General features: G+C 31.1%; 3 protein-coding genes across 6 annotated transcripts; 2 read left to right on the forward strand and 1 right to left on the reverse strand.

Annotated features, from left to right (window-relative positions):
• Positions 1-42: 42 nt before the first annotated feature.
• LOC122635481 (transport and Golgi organization protein 6 homolog) lies at positions 43-3,683 on the forward strand. The gene is made up of 7 exons (XM_043825746.1): positions 43-258; positions 349-472; positions 553-1,321; positions 1,403-2,605; positions 2,683-2,887; positions 2,952-3,103; positions 3,200-3,683. Exons 1-7 carry the CDS (start codon positions 195-197, stop codon positions 3,488-3,490), a joined length of 2,808 nt encoding a protein of 935 aa, XP_043681681.1. The 5' UTR covers positions 43-194; the 3' UTR covers positions 3,491-3,683.
• On the reverse strand, positions 2,596-24,490 carry LOC122635482 (rab3 GTPase-activating protein catalytic subunit). 3 transcript variants are annotated; one of them, XM_043825749.1, is made up of 15 exons: positions 24,186-24,490; positions 23,765-24,050; positions 23,559-23,695; positions 23,199-23,412; positions 22,702-23,110; positions 22,423-22,634; positions 6,096-6,153; positions 5,941-6,028; positions 5,668-5,803; positions 5,400-5,580; positions 5,089-5,188; positions 4,575-4,894; positions 4,282-4,485; positions 3,952-4,191; positions 2,596-3,470 (listed from the first exon to the last, which is right to left on the reverse strand). In XM_043825749.1, exons 1-14 carry the CDS (start codon positions 24,379-24,381, stop codon positions 3,964-3,966), a joined length of 2,769 nt encoding a protein of 922 aa, XP_043681684.1. In that variant the 5' UTR covers positions 24,382-24,490; the 3' UTR covers positions 2,596-3,470; positions 3,952-3,963. The 3 variants fall into 3 exon arrangements, with proteins under 3 accessions (XP_043681684.1, XP_043681683.1, XP_043681685.1); XM_043825748.1 differs by lacking the exon at positions 2,596-3,470 and having other exon boundaries at positions 3,885-4,191; XM_043825750.1 differs by lacking the exons at positions 2,596-3,470; positions 24,186-24,490 and having other exon boundaries at positions 3,885-4,191; positions 23,559-23,673; positions 23,765-23,905.
• Positions 7,272-22,429, forward strand: LOC122635483 (vasorin). 2 transcript variants are annotated; one of them, XM_043825752.1, is made up of 7 exons: positions 7,274-7,717; positions 18,919-19,793; positions 19,860-20,175; positions 20,245-20,831; positions 20,894-21,326; positions 21,405-21,581; positions 21,655-22,429. In XM_043825752.1, exons 1-7 carry the CDS (start codon positions 7,714-7,716, stop codon positions 21,936-21,938), a joined length of 2,676 nt encoding a protein of 891 aa, XP_043681687.1. In that variant the 5' UTR covers positions 7,274-7,713; the 3' UTR covers positions 21,939-22,429. The 2 variants fall into 2 exon arrangements, with proteins under 2 accessions (XP_043681686.1, XP_043681687.1); XM_043825751.1 differs by having other exon boundaries at positions 7,272-7,717; positions 20,894-21,581.
• Positions 24,491-24,805: the final 315 nt, after the last annotated feature.

A 24,805-nucleotide genomic window follows, 5' to 3' on the forward strand; every position in this document is an offset into this window, starting at 1 on the left:
AAAATGACAGATGACGCGATGCTAGTATACCTAGCGGCAATATAACGAAACTAAGTGAATCTATTCTGCAATGCGCTTATTTACATTAACCTTTTTTTGTAACATTATAATTTATAAAAGATTAATGTAGAATATAAAAATATTTATCTGTGGTGGAACGAAAACTATGATAAATTTGGATATTAAATTAAACAATGGAAGAATCGAAAGAAATTGATTACTCTCAAATATTGTACAAATTAACAACAGATAAAACTGGTAAATATATTGCATACTGATAAAAATTTTTTTCTATAGTGTATCATTGAAATTTATGTTTAAAATATATATATATCATGCGTTATGTAGAAGCCAATGATTTTGAAAATAAACTGGAACAAATTTTGGACAAGACACTTCCTCTTTTATCAAAAGATGATAAATATACAATATCTGGTAAGAACAATAGTGCAAATGATTATGCAGATATAAGGTATGTATATAAGTATTATAAATTTTATCACTTTATTATATGAGCTAAGAAAAATATATATGAATTTTTTTACACTATAGGTACAAATATATCCAAACTATTACTTATGTATTAAAAAAAATTCAGACAATAGATGAAATCAATCATGACAACTGTATTAGTGTTCAACAATATCATACGTTTAAAATCGCAATAGAGTTAATAGTATCAATAGGAATTATACCATGCTTGTTACCTGGAATTGGCATTGATATGAAAAAGCTATGTCCTAGAGCTTCGAAAGTAATAGAAGAAAAGACATCTATTTTACAGAAATATGAGAGATTATGTTTATCAAGTCATTCTCTTATTGAATATTACAATGGAAGTCTTTTACGGCCAGCTGTTCTTTCTCAACTTGGTCCATTAATTGCAGCATTGCTACAATTATCGTATGCGCCTTTAACAAAACCTAATGAAGAACAATTACCTTTGAAACAACAAAATGAAATGAATGAAGAACAATTTATGATGACTGTTGATTTATACAAAAAATTACAGAACGACCAAAAACAATTTTTATCTAAATTACTAACTTTATTTGATAATTGTCCACAATATATGATTATGAAGGAATTGATGATTATTCTGGGAATTAAAAAATCACCAATATGGATTCGTAGAATAACTAGAAAACATTTAATTGAAAAAATTCAGCAATCTAATGGAATTGTATCATTAATTACCACTTTGTGCAACGATACATTAGATTTTGGAACTGATTGGAATAAGTTAGATACACTGGCTAGATTAATTGCTACATCACATGAAGTGGATAAAAATAAGTATTATGAAGCTATATGTCCACAGGTATATAATTATATAATACTTCTGTAAATTGTTGATTCAGTAATATTATTGTGTGTCTAGTAATATATACATTTGTTTTAGCTTCTGGATCTTTTAACATTAAAACAGATTAATCATTATTCTATAATAGCTAATAGCTGTATAATAGCTCTTTATGAAAGTAACCCTGATATTTGTGAAAAAAATATAATTAATATTATAATGAAGCCTTTATTAATGAGAGGCTTGGATCATGAGAAAAAAACAGAAATAATAGTACCTGAATGTGAACTGAACACGTGTATTGAAAATCTTATGACTTGTTTTGCACCAACAGAGGCAAAATTTAAAACTTTGCCTCACAAACTTATATCAGTAATAGCTATTCCATTATTTTGTATTCATAACAAAATAAGATCTAGTACTTGCTTGTTAAGAAACAAAGTGAGACAATTATTATTGAAGCTTCTACAGGAAGAAAATTTGCAACATGATCTTTTTTCTGCATTCCTTGGACATAATACAAAAGAAAATTTTGGACAATATGTATCCATACAATTTGGATCTAATGGTGGACTTGAAATTATTGGAACCATAAAGAGTTTAGCATATGAAGAATTTGCAGATAGTTTGTTTGACTTAATATCTGTTAATGAAGCACTTATTACTAATTTATTCTCCTATTTGTTGAAATCACTATCAAGTTCTACGAATTGGTCCTGCAATAATACATTGGAAACATCTCATGACATAATAGAACGTGTTGAAAAGCAATTAGCTGCTATTAAACTTCTGTCGCATTTGGCAAATAAATCTGTTGTTCAAGAAGCACAATTGAAAAATCCAGAACCATTGTTAAATTTTATCAAATCTTTATTTAACGAGAAAGTAGTTCAAAATCAAAATAATATTGAAAACGATGATCATGAAGTTATATACATTAGTTTAATGTTAATCAAAATGATTCTAAGTTCTGAAGGCAAAGTATTAAATCGAACACACTTTGAATCATTTGCAAAATTTCTGAAAGAACAAATTAATAACTCTACAATGCCATCACAATTGGTAGTACTGATGAAGGAAGTAGTTCAATTCATTGAATGCAAACAGCAATCTAATCAAATACATTATGAAGATTTATCTATAGATTATAAAAAATATAATAAATTTGAAGAAGCTATTCGAGATTTATCAGATCCACTACTTCCAGTACGTGCTCACGGGATCATAACTCTAACAAAACTAATTGAGACAAAGGATCCATTTGCTGTTGCAAGAAAAGGAATTCTTTTACGTCTATTTCAAGTGAGTTTATTATCTCTTGTCTTTTTTATGTCCTATAATAAGTATATATATGTACTTACATTCTCATTATGCTATAGGAAAATTTAAAACACGAAGATTCTTTCATTTATCTTGCTGCAATAAATGGTATGTGTTCTTTGGCTATAACGTATCCTCAAATAGTAATAGAAACATTAGTTCAAGAGTATATTGATATGCCTCAAAGAATTACAAGTGGAGATATTTCTATAGAAAATAGAATAAAACTTGGTGAAATACTAGTAAAAACAACAAGAGGATTAGGTAAGAATGTCTATATATCTTTTTATATGACTTGAACGAAAATAGTAACTGTACTCTTTTGCAGATGAAATGAGTTTGACACATAAGAATATACTTATTAATGGATTTTTATGTGCTACGCGTGATCCGGATCCATTAGTACGTGCATCAAGTCTTTCTTGTCTTGGAGAGCTTTGTAAAGTATTAGGTTTTCGTCTTGGAAATATTATCATAGAGGTGATATTTGTAAATAAAGTAAATTCTATTATTTTTGGAATATAAAAATATATGAATCAAGTGAAATAATCGAAAATAATTTTTGCAAATTTTTAGGTACTCTACTGCATTAATTGTATCTTAGAAACTGACAAAGCACTTGAATGTCGTCGAGCAGCAGTCCTAGTCATCACTCTTTTACTTCGTGGTCTAGGAAAGCATGTTTTAACTGATCTTAGCAAAGATTTGCTTATTTTATATCGTAGTTTAAAACATTTAAGAGATACTGATAAAGATCCAGTTCTACGTCTACATGCTCAATTAGCTTTGGAAGAAATTGATGATGTTGTTCAAAGTTTCCTTTTTGCAAAACCAAAACTGGAAAAGACTATATTTTTATTAGAATAAATATAGTTATTATTTAATAATTATATACGTACTACGAAACACATAGTATATACGATATACTACACATACGTTGTCTATATGTACTTAAACGAATATATTCAACGATATGTTATGTGTTAATATATATGTACATAGTATCTATTATACTAATTATTTTTTTTAAATAAAAAGAAAAACACATGATTCATTAAACAGCTGAAGATTTGTATAAAAAGTAATAAATATAAACTTTGTAAAAAATATTGCAATAAACTCGTTGTATATAACAGTATCGTACATTACAATTTTATCTTTCCTAAAACTATATATGAATATTAACTATATCGACGAACAAAAAATGTATCTAAAATGTAAACAAATAAGATTCATTGTTGTAAACAATATATAACGCGCATTAAACATTAGAAAAATTTTATACTATCTATATTTAAATAATATATCAAATCCTATAATTAAATTACCTCAATTATGAACTATAAAAATACAGTATCTTCAGAAAATGAGCCAGCCAAACGAATGGAATCTCGATTAAGGCACGCATACATCCTTTGTGGCTGCGACGTTGAAGCCACTGAAGGTCTTGGCGTTATTGCCCGTAATATAAATTCCTTCCAAGATGGTTCTGGGAATGATTTGTATTTACTATCTCCATTTGTATCCGCTTCGTGACTCGTACCTACAGAGGTCATCATATGTACGGCCTATAAAATTATCCAATCATTTATTTCATTGATTAATTTTTGTTAAAGTCATTCGTAAACAACTGTATAAAAATATGAAACGCGTCATACTTTCTGAGCATCCCGGAACATTGTCATTATACGAGCGCCAATGTTCCCTCTTGGCCCATCTGGTACAAACACTTCTTTTCCTCTCATTAATTCTATCAAAAATGATGTAAATTCTTTAGAATCGTCACTTCCACCTAATTTCAATTGCAAAGAGTTCACCTGTGCGACTAAAGCTTCTACACCTTCGATGTCACGTGTTATCTCCTAAAAAGAAAAAAAAAAAAAAAAAAAAGAGAGAAAAATTAAATTATCAATATAACAATAAAAAAATCTAATTAATTTTTGAGACTCACTTCGTAAAGCTGTAATTTCTGATGTAGTGGTTTTGTAACGTATTGCAATTTGTTTAATATACTCTGTGCAACATCTGGCAAATTTGGTAGAGCCTCTTGCTTTTGTAAATTTAAAGTATACAGTGCAGCGTGCGTTAAGGATGGTAAAAGAAGTCGTGCGACTTGACCGAGTCTTCTTGAGCTTAGAAAATGAAGAACTTTTTCAGCTTCTCTCGTATCATCGAATAATCGTTTTTGACGATGAGCTGGTACTGGTTGCGCCGATGCCCAAGTCGTTGACCATGCATTCTCAGGAATTAACATTCTTGGTGAGAGATGACCTACATATTTTTTTTATCATATCATTCATCAGGAATAATACTAGTGCGAGTTCTTTTTTTAAATATATGTTTAGAAAACTTTTGTGTGTGTGTGTGTGTACGTTTACATATATATATATATATATATATATATATATATATATATATATATATATCAAATATGTCATATATATGTTTAAGACGTGTTAGCTGACCATTTGGTTGACCCCAATCATTGGTTCCTTTATCTTCTATCCAATCTCGAGGAGAATACCATCTAATAAAGTCTTCTAATATTGCACCTGGATTTGCTGCCTATTTACATAAAATATATTATCATATATTTTATTTATTATACGCTTTATTCGCTTTTGTTAATCTTTTAAATTAGAAACTGAATTGTGATTAGAAACTTAAAGTAAATAAACTCTTTAGAATTTTTTATTTCTTTCAAATATTTTCTATTTTCCTCGTAACTGTTATTTAAATATCACCTGTTCCTTAAATATTTATTCAAGCAATATACCTTAAAAGATTCCATGTCGGAAAGCAACGAAGCGCTCATCATACGAGCTCGCATTTCCGACGCATATTTGTCGGTTCCCAGCTGCATCATTACTTCAGCGTCTTCTTCCAATTGGTCTTCCGTTTTTGGAACAGGTTCTTGCGTTACAGGTAAATAAAGAGGATCTCCCGTTTGTAATAATCTAGAAATTTAAGTATATTATCGCGTTATTGTCGAATAAAATATTAATTAACCAGAAGATTAATTAAAACATTTCACTTATTTATACCTTAAAGAAGGATGTTTTGCTAATCTTCCAGCTGGTTTGTTCCATAACAAATGTTTCGCTTTTATTTGGGCATTTGTTCCTACATTTTCTGCTTGTACTTCACTTGTACATTCAAAAAATTCTTCTTCTTCTGATTCTACGAATATAAATATGTATACATATTAATAATAATATAATATTTTTTTAGAAATCTAAATACAATGATAATATATCTTTAAATATCTCTCTCCAGTCATATATTATTATTAATATATTAACATAGTATTATTATACCTGTTTCAAAATCTTCATATTCTACACTCTGAGATCTATTTATCGAATCTTCTCTAGATTTCTTTCTTTCAATACAACAATTCATCATCTGTAATCATAAAATTATTATTATAATACATTAACAAATTCTAAACAAAAAAGAAGAGACAGCGTACCTGTAATTTTTGATGTAACAAACAGGTTCTAACAGAGTCTGGGAAACCAGGAGCAATACTGAAACAATTTAAACGAATAAAAATGAAAAAGTGAGTATATATCAATTTTTTTTTTGTTAGAATAAAATTTTGTGAACATTTTTTGGGAAACATTAATCCGCTGAACCGTATATAAGACGAGTCTTCTTAATACTTTTTTTATCACGAGATGAACGAAGTATCGAAGTTGATTCGGGCAAGACAAAAGTTAACGGTGAAACTGGTTTTCTCGTCTCGTCGGACACTTCGTTTGTTAAAAAGAATCGATTTATAACTTTCTTTCTTTTCTTTAAATCATATTTACATTATCATATTACCGTATTACGAGTAGTACAAATCACGTAATTGCTATCAGATCTAATGCTAATTTCTAATGTAAGCACATTGTAAGATAATCTTGATGAATTATTTCAACGGGAAAATTCTAATCTAACTTTCCTCTTCACTTTTTCTTTTATGAAACACAAAAGGAGAAAGATTAGAGTTCTCAGTATTATTTAAGAAAATTTATTCCATTTACATAACTTATTCTCATTTATTTCTATTATAAAATGGATTAACAAAAATTTCCCCAAATAAATTATTTCAAATATCAATAATTATATAAAATTTCTTTTCCTTCATCTCTAGTAAAAGTACGCAAACACTGTATCATTAATTGAATTAACAATTTTAACATTACATTTACCAAATAAATAAATGAAGTTATAACTATTTTTATAAAAACGTTTACTTATAAAATTTCATCATGTGTTTTACTCAAGGCATTACATATGATTTATTTTTATTACATACATATGATCAATTTAATAAATTTCTGTTTTATCTGAGATACATGTAACATATATCTTAATATACAAAAAAAAAAAAATGCTTATACACTTTCGGCGGACTGCTTCCGCTTTCCTCGAGAACGATTACACGAGCAGGTTTACTCGAAGGAAATTCTCCGTTCGAAAGGTGTACTCTCCTACCATGCCTACCTTTACACAACCCTACTCCAACAGTTCGTTCGTTCAGGCAGGAGACAGGATTCTAGGGGGGCTGGACAGAGTCTGAGGAAGACTTGTCGCAGTCGAGTACAAAACCTCGATGCCAATGTGAGTTCGAAAGGAGAAGTTAACGGTGAGGGACTGGTCAGTCTTCTTTTTTTTTTTTTATTCTTATACGATCTCAGTCTTTTCGATAAATACAACAAAGAAAGAACAAGAAAACTTTGTGTCGTGTCTATTTAACGTGAGTTAACAAAAAAGATTTTTTTTAAGATATACCTAGTGAAGGTGCAAAAAGTTGCAGGTGTAACAAACAATCAATGATCGACATTTGTTTTAATATATCTTCACCAATATCAAGTTCACTTCTCTGATTTGTTATCATCGATGTGGATGCAATTCCTTGAAGGTCGAAGGTATCGCCGTGCTAGTTGCATGAGAGCGAACCTTAGCCCATATTCGAGGATTCAATTTTTGATCTAGATCATCATGGATCGAGGAGGAAGTTCGTGAAGAAGAAAAAAAGAAGAAGACAAATGTGTATATAACAACTTTAACGAAGATACTTATTGGAAAACGAAGAGAAAATGAGTGAGTAATGTGAAAAATTCAAGATTATTAGAATCTCTTCTAATTCCTTTTGTTTGTTTTCTATTTTTATAAATACATCTATAATGTTTAATAGGATAAAAATAAAATCGATCGACTTGAGATCGAAAAATGATTTATTAAAGATAATCAAGATTGGTCGAAAGTTATTTAGTGTAAATTATAAAGGAAACATTGGCATTCTATCTACTTTGCCATGAACTTCGAAGGGTTAATGCACCCACGCATGTATCTTGTGGCTATCGTCTTCGGTCTATACCGTCCGTCCTTGAACCATGCTACGGGACAGTACCAACGTTCTATAGTCTATGCGATGTTTCCTTTCGAACAATAAACGCCATATAGAATCGTTTCTTTAGTCTCATTCGTTTAAAATTTTCACAAATTAAAAAAATTGTCTTATTCGAAAAAAAAAAAATAAAAAAAGATCTGTATCCTGAGCACACATTTGTTTGACTCCAAAAGATTACACTAATTATCGAATTATTAACATTCAAAGTCTTCAATGATAGAAACGAGATATATTCTCTATCGGTTTTTACAATGATAATATCTTTATACGGCGTGTGTTTCATAGAATTCGATTTACACTCAAATAAAGAAATACGATTTACGATCAGCTGAGATTGTGCTTATAGCTATCATCGCAGAGAAATCTTTCAAGATTTGCACGTGAAACATTCGACGAGCATGGCGATAAGTGGTCCGTTTGTCCGAGATATTCGTATGATCGTCAGACCGTGCCGCAGTTCTTCCGCTTCGATTCTTACATTAATATATATTATTTTCTGCATCTATATTTCTTAAAAAAAAAAAAAAGAAAGAAAAAAAACTAGAACACTGTTAAAATTTATAAGATAAATGTGAGAAATTTGTTTGCGATTTTATTTTTTGTCAAAATTTTAAGGATCTAATCGTTGCGATTAATAGACAAGTTGATATATAAAATATCTTCAAAAGAATCAAATCATGATCTAAATCTCAGCTTATGGTGTAAAGAATGAAGAAGTAACAACCGGTCGTGTTAGTGAAAGTTTCGCGTCATTGGATTGAAGACACCTGTGCACGTACATTCTTTTAATTTACATAATACAATAATGTAACAAATGATATAGATATTTTGTTGAGATAATTTTAGATATAATTTAACATCATTTTTATAATTTCATCTCGATTGAATTTAGAGGAGAGAAAAATTGTTATATTAATTTCATCGTGATAACAATAAGAAAATAGAAAAATTCAATTATATGGAACTGCGGTCATATGTTTCGAGAGATCGATAATAATAATAATAATAATAATAAAAAAGAAATAAATTTGTTTATACATCGATCAGTCATTGAACGTTTTCTTTGCGGTGTAATCGTAGCCTTTTAGTGGTTTGTTTCAACCATTTTTTTTCCTTTCTATGATTCTTCTAAGTTCTCATTCGAGAATAGAAAATTTATTAGATCTTGTTTAGAAAGGTGTTGTACTCGCCCCCTTCGTGTGGCCAGGGTTGCGTTTTGCGGTCGCGTTTCTCGCATAGTACGGCTGATCAGCCGCAAAAGTGAATGTTGAAAGTACAGGAATTCATTTTTCTAAGTTTATTGTAACCACGAGGAACGTTCGATATGCATTCTCTATATATTAAACAATATCTCTTTTGAATATTTAGAATAAACAAAAAACTTTATAAAATATAATTTTGCTTAAGAAAAAAAAAGAGAGAGAGAGAGAGAGGAAGAGAAAAATTTTTATACGGATCTATATTTAAAAGAACTTATTTTTTTATAAATATATTATTAAATATAATTATAAAGAAATATAGGGTGAGAGCCAAAAGTTCCTAGGTACTTTATTTTTATTCAAGACATTATTATATTTCTAATATCTTCTAACATTCTTTCACTTTTTCTTTTATTGCGTATACGTTTTGAAAAAAAACATAGTCTGCAATATAACTTTCTTTTGTTCCGGCTCACAAAATAGTTATTACTTATAAAAAGAAAAATAATCAAAATCACATTCGCAATACGCGTTTTACTTTCAACGATATCGAAAGGAAATAACCGTATCTAAACGTATATTCTGCGTATTCTTAATAATAATCGATTGAGAATAAATTTCTAACATTTATTGCGTTCTATGAACTCGTCGAATTTCACGTTAAACAATAACGTGAAAGAGATGAAGAGTTTATCGAATGTTCAACCGGCAAAAGCTTACTCGATAAGAGAATAAAAAACTAAACACGAGTTAATAATTTTCGATGTTACGTTTTTCTACGATCGAAAGTCGATTCAACGTCAAATAAGAAAAAAGAAAATTTGTTTTCTAATTCGAAAGCTTCCTGCAAATCCAGTGGTTCGCAAACTACAGTTACAACCAGTTATTCTTTTTACAATAAAATAAAAAATGTATTCCACTAATAAACTGGACTTAAAAATTTAGAAAAAATATTCCGTCGATCTCTAATAATTTTGAGTATGAATATTACTATTTTAAACGGTGATATCGTGAAGAATCCTTTGAACTTTGCTATGACCCAATGCTAACCCACATCTCGGTAAGGCCGAAGGAAACAGAGTTAGTCGAGAACGTCGGAGCTCTCATTTCCGGAACCGCTTCTTAACTTCCGTCGTGAGACTACCAACGTAATTACGGATACCGATGGATGCACGGGCATAAGCTAAATAATTAGGCTGACAAATCGATCGATAGATCTTTTTAAATTTTTAAAAGACGAAGAAGAAATCGCTTTTCAACGATCTATAAAATGAATTAGGTGCAAAATTAGAAATATTTTTTTACTTTTTAGAGATTAAGATCGAACTTAATCTCTAAATTATAACGAAAGTAATTTATCTATCAGATTTAGAAAAAAAAAATTAAAATAAAATCATAAGCCTTTCATTTTAATTTTATTTTACGAATGAAACGAAGATCAGAGATCTATTTCGATAGATCGTTCGATCTTAATCTTAATCTCTCTAATGACTGTTCACTTGATTACATAATTATCATTATATAAGCAAAAGCAAAGAAGTCGATTTAATTGCAACGAATTCACGCATGATTTCCACACGTGATTATCTCAAACTACCGTCCAAATAATTCACGAGAACATTTATATAACCGGAAGAAGCGTTTCACCGGAATAAAACAATTGCATACATATACAATCTTATCTATGGTGTGAAGTTTAACAGTTCCGGTTCACTCAAAGAATACTAGTTACGTTGTTAACTTGACAACTTTTTCAACCTATAATTAACCCCTTCCCCTACTACATTACATCCTTCTTTCTTTCTCTTTCTTTTTATTTCAATCTCTTCATTTTTGTATTAACATCGTCTCTCCACATTTTTCCTATTGTTCAATGATCCTCCCATGAGTTACCATCAAAATAAAAGAACATAATAAAACATATAATTAGACTTTTTCGCGAGTGAAAGGAAAGAACAAAAAAAAAGGAAAAAAGATCATAATTATTTATACGTCGAGAAATTTTTGGATTATTTAGAATATCGTTTATTTATTTATTTTCTTTTATTCTGAATATCCTATTAATTCACATGATTTTGTATGCCAACGAGCAAATATGAATACGAATATGAGAGCAATACTTATTAGAGTTAAGAAGTATCGACACAGATTTCTCACACGAATGACTAAAGAAAGAGAGATATGTGGAACAACAAAATGAATGGACTTAAGAGACGAATGATATTTCGTGTCCTGCCTCGCAATATCCTCTTTCGTTGTGTACCGTACTAGTTTCGAAGGAAATCATTTCTTTTTCTTTTTTTTTTTATCGCATATATGACTAAATACATTTCTTATTAACATTCCTTTTTTTCAATCTAATTTGTATAATATCAGTTATGATAAACCGGTTTACGTTCCTTTCATTAACGTAAGGTGAGGAACGTAAAAGGTATCTAATATGACTACTTTCGATACTAATGTTTAGCTTCTACTTAGAATTTAATAAATGTATGTCTCTCTTTCTCTAATAAAACAGAGATATATTAACGATTTCAAAACGATGTTGTCTAAGGAAAAGTTATCTTTTTAATGGATAAATCTTCTCTTTTTATGATTAGAACGAGATTTAGCGCTATGAGAAGACACTTTTATCTTGTTTAAAAAAAAAAAAAAAAAAGATATCTTATTTAAGAATGTAATGATGAACTAATACTCAAGGTGTTAAAATGTAAACGTTGTCAATTTTTAAGGACTATTTTTATTGACGAACGATCAAAAAAATCGTTCACGTATCATTTCTTTTATATTACGAACTCGCATGTGTGTTGCGATTTGGTATTGTGTAATTAATTTCTACAGGCTTGAGAAATACGAAACGAACGTCATCTTCTTCACAGTAATGCTTACGAAATGTTATAAGAATGTATTGTAAAAAGCCGTATTAGGTCAATCGTGATTTTTATGCGAATGAAGTTATAATCTAATTTATAATGTCAAATCAAATATGTCTTTTTTTTTCTCTACATCTATAATTTTTGAAGATAATAAAATATACACTCTGTTAAAATTATTGAACGTTTTCTATCCGTCAATTCGTTATAGCACTTTCCAATCCGTTTCGTTCGAGATAACGGGTGCAAGTGCATTAGTCTTAGATTCTACGAGTATGATGCAAGTTTATGAAAAAAGAGAAAAAAAAAGAATTGCAAATGGAGAAATAAAGAGAATTATATGTGCAAGAGTTTTATCTATACTTATGTAAGTCAATACACTTAGTGATAAATCTAAGCAATCTATTTTGTTCATAAATTAAATATCAAATATTGTTATCAGAAATTGTATATAAAAAAAATAGCGTTTCCTAAGAATAAAACTTTACTTCAAGTAATACTTCATAAAATAAAAAACATCTAAAGTAAAAGGAATGGATCAAAAGTTCATAAATGATTTTGAAAATCTATTATTCTTCTTCGGGACTTTTTATTTTTATTATTAGACTTGTAATTTTATAATCTGAAAAAAAGTAGCTTAAGAAGTCTGCGAAAAGGAATAGATTTATAAAATCACCTATGAACTTCAGGCCCATCTTGTATAATAATGCATAAATAAACGATATTTAAAATAAAATGTTTCACATAAATAATTAGATATCATTTTTTCTAACGAAGAAAAAATTTTGTCTCAGATATTTCTAATGCACCTAAATAAAAACTATTCTATCGAATCGATTTTCGATTCTTGATTCGATCTCGGTCTATTTAACACCAAAAAGAAAAAAAGAAGAAAAAAAAAGAAGAAGAGTGACAATCGATTCTCCATCGATTCGGAAAACGTTCGTTGGCGCGAAAATAAATGTTTCGCATCGTTGAATTCGACGGCATCGGCATCGTGTCGTATAGTAGAAACAAGACACTCGAATTTGTCGGAGAACTTTGAAACCTGTTCGATATCTCGATTTGCTGGACATTCTCGAGAGAAAAGCGAGTGTCGACGAAGCGAGACCGACTGGAACAACGATCGATATTGTTATCTCTATTTTAAAAATGATTTGCGACCTATCTCATTTCCCATTTTTTTTTTATTTCGATCTCGAATAATTTATTAGTAACTTATAGGTAACTTTTATTAATTTTCTGACTCCAAAAAAATGAAATTGAAATTGTTATCTGTTTCTAAAAAATAATTCGATCGATATCAATTTCGTTATTTCGATCAAACAAATCGAATCAATACTCTTCCATTTTATATATTTATTAACAAGTAAATAAATAAGATAAGTAAATGTTTAAATAATTCTATTTTTTTTCTTTTTTCGTAAATAAATCGCAAAACGGTAAAGAAAACGAGGACTTCGTTACTAATTTGCATGCATGGTGTACTCTGTTCATGAGCCACTTTGATGCACATCCGCGCTACATCTTACGATGACTTAAACATATACATACTACTTGAATATTTGAAACTTACTGAATAATACTACCAAGTTTAGAAACTATTCGCAAAACGATGATCAATTCTAATTATAATTGAAAGAGAGAGAGAGAGAGAGAGACTAAATTATCGAATATTAACAATATTAATAACAACAAGAGACGTCTAGTAATCAAATATGCACAGATTAATTACTACTATTATTATTACTACTACTACTACTACTATTAATAATAATAATAATATTAATAATAATAATAATAACAATAACAACAACAACAACAACAACAACAACAACATTGAAATTATATACTAGTTTAGAAAAAAATTTATTAGATTAGTGAAATTCTATTCTAATCGCTAAAAAAATTATTATCATACAGTCATAAGATACTGATTTCTCTCTTGCCATGAATATTTCTTCTTATATATGTATTTGCTAAGATATCGACGTTGGTAGGATCGTCACATATGAAAAGAGTTCCTTGTTTGCCAACACGTTCCTCGCGTGTATGCGTTTTTCGAGATGGAGCAGGTAACAGTACTTAGATAGTCGGTTAGCATACTGTGCCGATTGGTAAGCTGGGACCGTTACGAACATATGGAAAGTTTGGTAGGTCGAGAGAGAAGACAGTCTATGAAATATTGTACATATTGCGTGCTCAATTATATTATAATAAATAGTTTATATTAAATTTTCTTAAAAAAAGATAAAAATAAATCATTCATTAGAAATCTACTGAATACTCTGATAGAACACAAGCTAATTAAATTACTTATCGAAAGAAAAGGATCTAAGTAAACGATCGTGACACACAACTTGTATCTGATTTCTACATTTGAAAACATGTATAGGATTTAAATAAAAAAAGAGAAAAAAGAAAGAAAGAAAAAATGTCTTTCGTTCGGTCATGAAGATAATGCACGCGATTAGAAATCCACTCATTCTACAGGCAAGAAATTCCGTAGATTAATTTATTCCATTAGTTTACGCGGATTGCATGCGAGATGAAAAGAATGAGCGCACAGGATGTAAGTAGTATAATGCTGCTCACAATATTCTGATTTGTCTGTTTTTGAAGGAACTTATACACAGATACATATATATATACAAATCTCTTCTTAACTTTTTTCTTTATTCTTTCATCATTAAATTTCTCTTTTAAAAATTACTATCATACAAGACGATGCCTCATTCGTTTTTTTTTTATCTACGTATACGGTGCAATTTCTCCATTGTTCGTTTCCAAGTGTAGAAGTGATCATGAACGTGAACGAAAGAATGTACAAAAAAAAAAAAAAAAAAAGAATGAATGCATTTACTTGGAAGGAGAACGAATTTATCTCAGAGATTAAAAAAATAACAATAAAAAATAAAAAATAAAAATAAAATCATAGCACTGACAAAAAAGAAATAACTAGGAACGTAATACGTTATTCCTGAGGACTCGCAAGAAGTATTTAAAAATTCGATTCGACTCGAGAAATCTCTTCCACTTTCTCGTATAGCGTTCGAGATGAATGGTAGACGTAAGAGAATTTACGCAACCAATGCAAGGATTCACCAACACCTTCTAACATATTCATCGAACTACTCTCACATAGATCCCGTTCAAGAATTTCAAGAATTCTTATTTATTCGAATTTATTTTAATGTCATTTAAATGATTAACATAAACAGATGGAGAGAAGGTCATAAGTTAATTTCGAACGAAACAGGACAATGCGAACGTGGTAAGTGCATGTGTTAGATCCTTAAAAAAAGTATATAAAAGTACAAAAATAGAAAAGAAAAAAAAAAGGAGAACATTAGCGTGAGAACTGTGTGAGAGTCGATTGTAAGGAAAGATAAATATTGTTAGCCACAAATCAGAGTTAATCGAACCACTATATCGACTCATTCTAATATACTCTTAGTACATCTAGCAGAAATCTTTATCATACATTTCGATCTTGCGTTGAAAGAAAGAAGGAAAAATAAAAGAGAAAGAAAGAGAGAGAGAGAGAGAGAGACGACAGTCAAAAGAGAACGAAAGTGAAAGGCTTAGATTCCTAAGCAAGTTAGTTGCACCCTGTGCATGTGTACTATACGCGTATATTTCAATCAATCTAATCTCCAAACTATAGAAAATTCTAAAGACTTCGAAACAAGAATAAATTCTAAGATCGTTCCTAATCACACTGCATTAGAAATCACTTAATTGTAAGAATCTACATTTCCATCACTTTCATTCTTCTTCTATTTTTTTTCTTTTTTTTTTTTTGAGTATTTTTAATAACACAATTATTAAACGTCGATGATATCTTTTTCTCTCTTTGATCCTCGAATATATAAAAAAGAATTCACAAGATCAATGATAAAATAACTACAAATTACTCGTGAAAGAATCATTATACTTTGTTTCGCAGTCTAATACCTCTTTTTACGCTAGATGGGATGAGACTAATGATACCGCCAATTATTATATACCACTTTTCGATATAGTATATACACACACACATATACTGAAAGTTCAATAACATTCTACGTAATACGATCATCTCTTATTTTACTTTGTGATCAACATTACTTTGTGATCTCGTGCGGAAAATGATGCAACACTTGAAAGATTCTTTCCAAATTAATATTTAATTTGTTGAACTCATTTTCTGTCTCCTTTCTATAATCGTTAATAGAAAATGAATTAATACATATTTTAATAATGATATATATCTTTTTCTTTTCTAATCTCGATACCTTCGCTTATATATTTCCAAGGTCACTGACACTAACGCAACCTCTAGAAAACTTCAACCGGTCATACTCTGATAATGTTAACACGCGAATTACCGATTGATGTGTCTATCAAGATTGGTTTGCTGCTAACGAGCGTAACAGATGAATATCTTGATGGTTAATTTAACGAACAAATCCGGCTTCGATAAAAACGTGCCGCGTACAATCCGTTAGAATTTATTTAGAATTTATTTAGAAAGAAAGATGTGTAAAGAAAATTTAAAAACAATTTATTCTTAAAAAATCTTTTCTTTTTTTTTTTTACTATCTAAAAATGAGAGTATAGTAATCAAAGACGGATATATATATATATATAATTCGTATGAGAGTAGATTATAATATAATCTACGGTTATTTAAGCTAATTTTTATTCTGCTCTCGTTAACAAGTATTCCAAGATCCGTATTGCAACGGTACTTGATTTAAGTAATTAATTAACTTAGCCACTAACTCTTTTGCTTTTGCTATGAAGATCCAAACTGATGAGAAGAGCAATTTTTCAAATACTAACTATTTCCGGAGAAATCCTAATGTGTATATACATAATAACATTTTCTAGATCGTGTTAACAAATACGTAGAAGGAAATTTCTATTTTTTTCTCTTTTTTTTTTTTTATTTTCAAACTCTCCAAGTAAAATTAAAATTTATCTTTCAATCGCGATGTTCAAAATTTCGAATTTCTCTTCGATGAACACGTTCACCTTGAATTTTAAATAACTATAGTCCACGAACGAACACCCAAATGAAATTTTTTTGACGTAATATCCTGAGGAATGTCTAGCATTATAAGATTTCTCTCAATGTGATTACTTATAAATATAAAATAAATAAGATATTATGATGTGATGATAATTCTGAGAGACAACTGGGACAGATTGTCGCTCTTCTTCCGTAAGTGAAGCACGAGTGAAAGGTTCCAAATAGCTCCATTCATTGTGCATGAATGCAAGGAATGTGCACACGCTCGAGCTTAATGTAGGTGACTTACTGTGTCTAAGAATTGTTCTAGTCGAAAGCAGGTTAAAAGCTATCGCCTAACTCCATCGCACTAGAAACGGGAAGTATCTTAGTTATTCTCACAGACGTTCTTTACTTTTCCATGTGAATTTATTTTCTTTTGTCAGTCGATCCGACTCTGTTCAAGAAAATTTATTATTATAACAAAAAGTATCATTTTTGCGTTGGTCGATCAAATTTTTGGAGATCTTAGACGAATCATCGCCATCTTTATATTTTTATTAATTAACATATCGAACGTACAAACTAAAAAAATAATTAAAATGAGTAATTAATTTAAAACAAAAAAGAAATAGTTACAACTCTAACAATTTGTCGTGGCAATGGAAATGAGATGAATAAAAACTGTTGAATGGGTTATAACAAAAATAAAGAAATAAAAAGAAATAAAGATACAACTAGATCGGCAGAATGCGTGTAAACCAGAACCGACGAGCGTATTACGAGCGATCCTTACACGCTGCAATGATTTTCAGTAACGAAGAAATGTTCTGTTTCTCCCCATATACGTATGTAAGTACGAAGTTTGAAACCGTGTTGCGTTGCTTGATAACGCAATAACCAACTCGAAAAGAAGAGAAACAAGATAGAGATCGAAATTAGGTCTTTTCCTAGTTAGCTCTGCGTAAGTAAAGAGAGAGAAAGAAGACGTGAGAATGGTGAGAGATAGTGAAACTGTCCTAAGAAAATCTTCGACCGTTCTAATTGCTATGAATGATCTAAACGCGATCGCGTGCCAAAAGACCAAACTGGATTACTTTCACTCGAGATATATATATATATTTTTATCGAATTCTTTTATATATATATATATAAAAATTGGATAAAAATTAATATTTAATATATACACTCTCCAAACAGGTTCTCTTTGCTATTTATAAAGATCATAAATTCATTAAATAAATTTAAAGTTAGAAACACTTGTAATCAAATCATTTAACTATTTCATTCATTAAAAAATGCATAATCGTTGTAATCACGACATTCTCTGTAAGTCTACCTATCTTATTTTCATTAAAAGTTCTCGATGACATCAAAAAAAAAAAAAAAATAAATAAATTTTTACGATTATCATGTCCTATCGATAGGAAGATTGAACCGAGAACACGCATATACTCCGGCCATTGACTCGTAACGGGTTCGGTCTATGCCCTATGGACTCTGCTTCGTTACGAGCCTTTCAAGACTGCACGAGTCCAGTTTTCATCGTCGCCAACGATTTTCCAAAGCTGTCTTACCAACTTGCGATGATCTAACTTAGAATTTTTATACGATTCTACAATCGTAGAACATGTAATATATCTCGTTTTCTTCCTGATATACCTTTAACATAGATATATCTAGCAAAAAGTTCAATCAATGATTTAAATTATCTGTCTATCGAAAATGTAGTCAACGAAAAAAATTATTTTACACTGTAAAATTTGTTACGAAAAATAGATAAAAATCTTTAATGATTTTTTTCTTTTTTTTTTTCTTTTCAGATACACTTACGATCAAGACGTTATTGCTTCTAACAGGCACGATATGCGTCGTGAATGCAACCTCAGCCTGCCCTTGGGCTCAAAGCGTCGCAGAACTTGAAAACTCCTGCATTTGTGACTACAATCTTGCTAGAGAACTTTCGGTACAATGCGACATCGTTGATTACGGTCAACTACTCTCGGCTATGAAGCGATACGCTTCAAAGATCACCGTTGATCTCTTTTACATTAATAACAGTACCATTGGTACTTTAAAAAATGGATCTCTTTCAGCGTTAAGAATCAATAATATACAATTATCTGGTTGTCGTATTTCGATAGTTGAACCTGAAGCATTCAAAGGCCAAGAAAATACATTGAAAAGTCTTAATCTGAAAGATAACGAGCTGATAGAAATACCTATTGATACGTTGAAGACTTTGAAGAACCTTACAGTGTTAGATCTATCGATGAACAAGATTACAAAAGTTCCAGATGATGCCTTTGCTGGATTGAAACTGGTCACTCTAAAATTATCCGACAATGAAGCCACTCTCTCGTCAGCTGCCTTTAAAGGTTTAGAAGCGAGTTTGAAAAATCTTAATCTTAAAGGTACTCGACAAAAAAAAGTACCGGAAGCATTAAGAGGTCTCAAAGCTCTAGCCTTTCTGGATCTATCTCAAAACAGTATACATGAATTACCTGGGTCAGCTGGTGTCAAAGCATTCGAAGGACTAGACTCATTGACTGGTCTCAACCTTGAGAGGAACTTGATCCAAAATATCGGACCAAATGCTTTCTATGGAGTCAGAAATACTTTAAGCTCTTTGAGTTTATTAAACAATCTCATCCCTGATTTTCCAACTGCTGCAATCAACAGTATTCATGATCTTAGGGTAGAAATTTATAGATGATAAAATCTGATCTTATTATCAAAGATTTTAATAATTCATTTTTTACAGGTACTGGATATCGGATTCAATCTAATAACGGAATTACCGATAAATGCTTTTCAAGGTAATCCATCGGTAACGCTTCTCGCTATCGATGGAAATCCTTTGTCCACTGTACCAGAACGAGCATTAGCAAGATTAAATGGTACTCTGAGAGGACTGAGCTTGGGAGGAAGATTTCTTGTATGCGATTGCAAATTACGTTGGATCGTCGATTGGATCAAGACTAGGGATCTTCAAGTAACTAGCCGCGAACGTAAACCACCATTTTGTGGTAGTCCACAGAGATTACAAGAAAAGAATTTTTACAACATCGACATAAACGGTAAGAAAACTAAATCTTCTTGATCGTTCTCCAAAAGATTTTTTACTAACTGGACGATGATCATTTTAGATATGACATGTGAAAGAACGCCAGAAATTATTGGAATTGGCACCGTTGAAAGTGTCGACACAAGAGAACCGACAGGTCCAAGTGATAATCTAGGTGTTGCTACTCATCATTCAACGATAAGACCACAGATATTCAGCCAAACAACTAGTACATCAACTACTACACCTTCGACAACAACGATCTTTTCAACTACGGAATTTAGAAAAACCACTGAAGCGCCTCAAACATCCACTATGTTTACTTCGACGACTAACAGACCAACTGCAGCTCGAACAGGAAATGTAGTTATAATGAGGACTACTCTAAGTCCACCTAGACATGTTCAGGATCAACCTCAGCAACATCAGCCAAGACCTCCTTTGGTTCTTGGCTCTCCTCTTTATAAAGCTAAGTCAAGTGATAGAGATATCATAGTGAAGGACGTACTTAGACAGGATAACTCAGTGATCATCTATTGGGACACAAAGGCACCTAAGAGTTTAGGATTTCGCGTGATTTACCGATTATTTGGAGATGACAGTTTCGAGCAGGCTCCACCTCTTGATGCTAGCGAACGTGAATTTAAAATAAAGAACGTACCCTATCAGGTAGAACATACTTTAGATTTTAATGCAAAACGAATAAAAATAAATCTTGGTCGCTTTTATAGGAATGCATCATAGTATGTGTCGTTTCGTTGGAAGAGACCAATCTCACACCAGCAAATGTTCCCTATCAACAATGCAGAGAAGTCAGAACAGAAAATTCACCAACTTCTAACATGGACAAAATCACTATAGCTGCCAGTGCAGCCATATGTGCGACTATAGTAGTTGCAGTGATAATCTTCGTGGTTGCTAATAGAAGAAGAGCTCGTAAACTTCACACACTTCATAGTATCGATCAAACTAACATGGGCGGGCCTATAGCAGGCTTGCCAGTTAATTGTTGCTCAACCGGTGGTCCAACACCAAGTCCAGGAGGACCTCTGTCTTCTATGGCGACCTTGAGTGCTTACAATGCTCAAAAGGAATGGGATCAAGTATCAGCTTATAGTAACAGAAGTATACCAAGACCTAGAATCTTTCCTGTTGATCGACAAGGTACGAATATGCTTGCTCTATCTAATTATGATGTGATAAATGATCTAAAATTAATACGTTTGTTATATCTAATTTTAGGTTCGATTACTAGAGCTTCTTGTATCGACGACGTTCGTTCTCAAGCAGGCCACTACGGTGGTAAAGTATCTACACGTTCGGTTGCTGATGGACAATCACAACATAGCTTCTCTAACAACTCTACACGATATTTTGCTAACACAACTTTAGGATCTAATCTCGTAAATACTAGACCAGGTATTTAATAAAAAAAAATAGACGCCTCTAACGTCAAATTAATAAAGATTAATGAGTGATTTTTCGATTTTAGAGTTACGTCAGTCACGTCAATCGTTAGCAGCAGCTTCCGATAGAATGTCGCGCAGCAATTATACCAACAATCACATGCCCTCTCACGCTTCCTCGAGAAGACAACGCCCAAGATCACGTAATCGTACCTTGGAACAAAATCCACCAAGGCCTGGCAGTCGCTATAGTCTAGCTGATTCCACGCATACGTTAAATAATTACGATGAAAATAATTGGACCGATCATGACATGGACATATACATGACACGTAATCCAACTACGAGAAGCGGTCTGATGCCAGTATGATCATCGATTTTACAAACTTGTGTTCAGTCGGTTCGTTTGATTTTATGTGATTTGATGCATCAACGTACAACAACGTACTCGTACTAGACTAAGTTAGCAATAAGGCCGATCGAATCGAATGATAACTACTGTTTAGATCATCGTATCGATCATTTTTATAAATTGTATGACTTTGGTACTTTTAATATGTACCAACGAGCCAAACAATTGTTCATTGGTTCATTCGAACTATGATCTTATTTTGAATAAGTATTCGCTGAACGTATTTATACCCAAAGAGACTGCATCGCGAGGTGAAATGCATTCGACGGAACAAGCGTTCTGTCCTGAACGAATGTTAAATATTTTTAAATAGAATTTATAGATATACAAGCTGGAAAGTTAAGTGCATTATCGTCAATTAATTAAAAACACACTGAAATTCATTAAAGATTAAAATCCATCATTTTTTCTAATCATTCGACGAATCAATAAAATGACTCACCCTGGTATACGAATATCCGATTCTCTACGAAATCTAATTTCCTGAACGAACTCGTGCCAAAGTTGAGCTAATGCTGTGGCTCCTCCTAGATTATGTGTGCAATGTGCGGCTACAACTGCAAGACGCCATATTAGACTGTCAATTATACACGTCTTTACTCCTTTCCATTGTTCCTCCTCGTAATACGTGCTCATATCACCGTACGGTGTTTTCTAAGGAAATTCATATAAATATTATTTCACGAAAACAAGTAAAAAATCAATGAAATTCTATACTTACAGGATTATCTTCAGTATCAGGGAAGAGAAAATATAATATAGGCAATAATATTTCTTCAGAAATTGGACCTTCCACGTTCTTTGGTTTCTTTGTATTTCCTTTACCAATGACTGAAGAAATCGTAGGAATTCTTGATTCGCTTAATATATTAAATGCAGCGCTCAAATTGTTCTCATCATCGGCGAGAATCATGGCATTCTCACCTAGCAAATCAACCATAGCCCTCTGATCATTACACAAATGTAGAAAATCTGTTAAATAATCTCCAAGCAAACAAGCTGGAGACGGTACCATCGTCACTTGAACTGACCACTCTGGTGCCAACTGCGGTTCTAAATCAGTGAATCCTTCGCTATCTACTACGACGTGCTCCGACATTTGCGGCCATGTGGTATATAAATGAAGTTCCCTAAACACATATCAAACTCAATAATGGACTACTTTCCTTAAGTTCATCTACAAAGACTTTTCTATGTCTCTACCTATAATTATCTTACCCAACAGGATCGAAAGTTGCTCCAAATGGAAGCTTTCCTAATTCTGCTACTCCAAGTGTCTCTCCTTGCATAAAATCAAAATCTGGAGGTTGCTGTGTCCAAGTACTGCATGTCCAATCTCTTAATAAGTACGAAAATCTCACTGAAACTAATACTGGATCTAACCTCACTCCGCAGCCTTCTGTGATTTTTTGTTTGAATACAGCAAGCAAACCTGCAAATAATCTTTATCTGTAAAACAATTGCATGCATCTTTAATAAAACTTATACAAATAATAATCCATCTTACTACAAAAAATGTTCATGTTGTAATTCATTATACAAATTAATCCATTAGATAAAACTGAAAAATATACACACCAGTAAGATATTTGCAATGAGGTGGTATTTTTTTCAGATGTACCATCTCAAAATTAACGGAGCTGCCTCTACCCACGCTTGTACCAAGATACATCTTTTGCCATGATTCTTGTACCTGTACAAAGATGGGTACTTCGCTAAAATACAAAAATGAATTAATAAAATATCATTGAGCTATACGTTTAATGTCAAATGAATACCATTACCAATTTGTATTATTAGCAGCAATTGTAATAGAACTTAATAAAATCTTCATACGTGTCTCATCTATTATAGCATTTCTTTTTCCTGGCACTAAAACAAGAAACTCTCTGATTCCATAATAAGATGCTATTTCTAAATGTTCTTGATCTATACGAGCAAAATCATTAGAAGAATTGAATATATCCTTTTGACATTCAGTTTTTTCATCATCCTCATCTTCCAACGAACTTTTCATAGTTTCATCATTCTCTATTACAAGTCTAAAGTGCTTAAATGTAAATTCAATGTCTAAAATATAACGTAGAGAATTAAACAAAGATAATACACCGTAAAAGAGGTTAACAAATGTTTATGTTTTAGCACTATTATAGATCGTATATACGTATAAAAATATAAAAAAGAATATAATAATTAAAAGCATACCTGCAAAATAAACTTTCTCCGTATTGTTTTTCCATTGAGAATTAACAAAATCGCCGGATTTCAAAGGTGAACCATTTCTTTTGTCAGACATCTTCCACTCGTGCATAATTTCTTCCAAACGTGCAATAAAAACTTCCCATTCTGTAGCAGTCGTGAAGTCGTGATGATAAAAATCTTCAATTTCGATGTTATTCATTTTCGTTGATGGAAATCAGGCCTCGAAGTAATATTTATTCCGAGCCATTCAAACTAACAAACGCACAGGTTAAGTGACAGAACGTTATTGAACTTATCGGTACACGTAAAGGATGTAGTGCATGGATACTAGAGCAGATGGCGCCACAGTTTTACTTAAAAATTAATATTATCAACACTCGCAAAATACATATTTTTACATATTATTTGTTACTATTCATTTAATGTACAAAACTTTATTAATAAATTAATAAATTGAAATACTGAACAATAATTCAATGAACCAACATTTTGTACAAGAAAATCAACTTTCATATATTACAATACTCATTATTATTAAATAACAATTGTTAATATGATGAATATCTAAATCATTGAAAATAAATCATTTTCATCATGAAAACTTTACCAACGACAAATTGAAA

Source organism: Vespula pensylvanica, chromosome 18, assembly GCF_014466175.1.
Source record: "Vespula pensylvanica isolate Volc-1 chromosome 18, ASM1446617v1, whole genome shotgun sequence".
NCBI lineage: Eukaryota > Metazoa > Arthropoda > Insecta > Hymenoptera > Vespidae > Vespula > Vespula pensylvanica.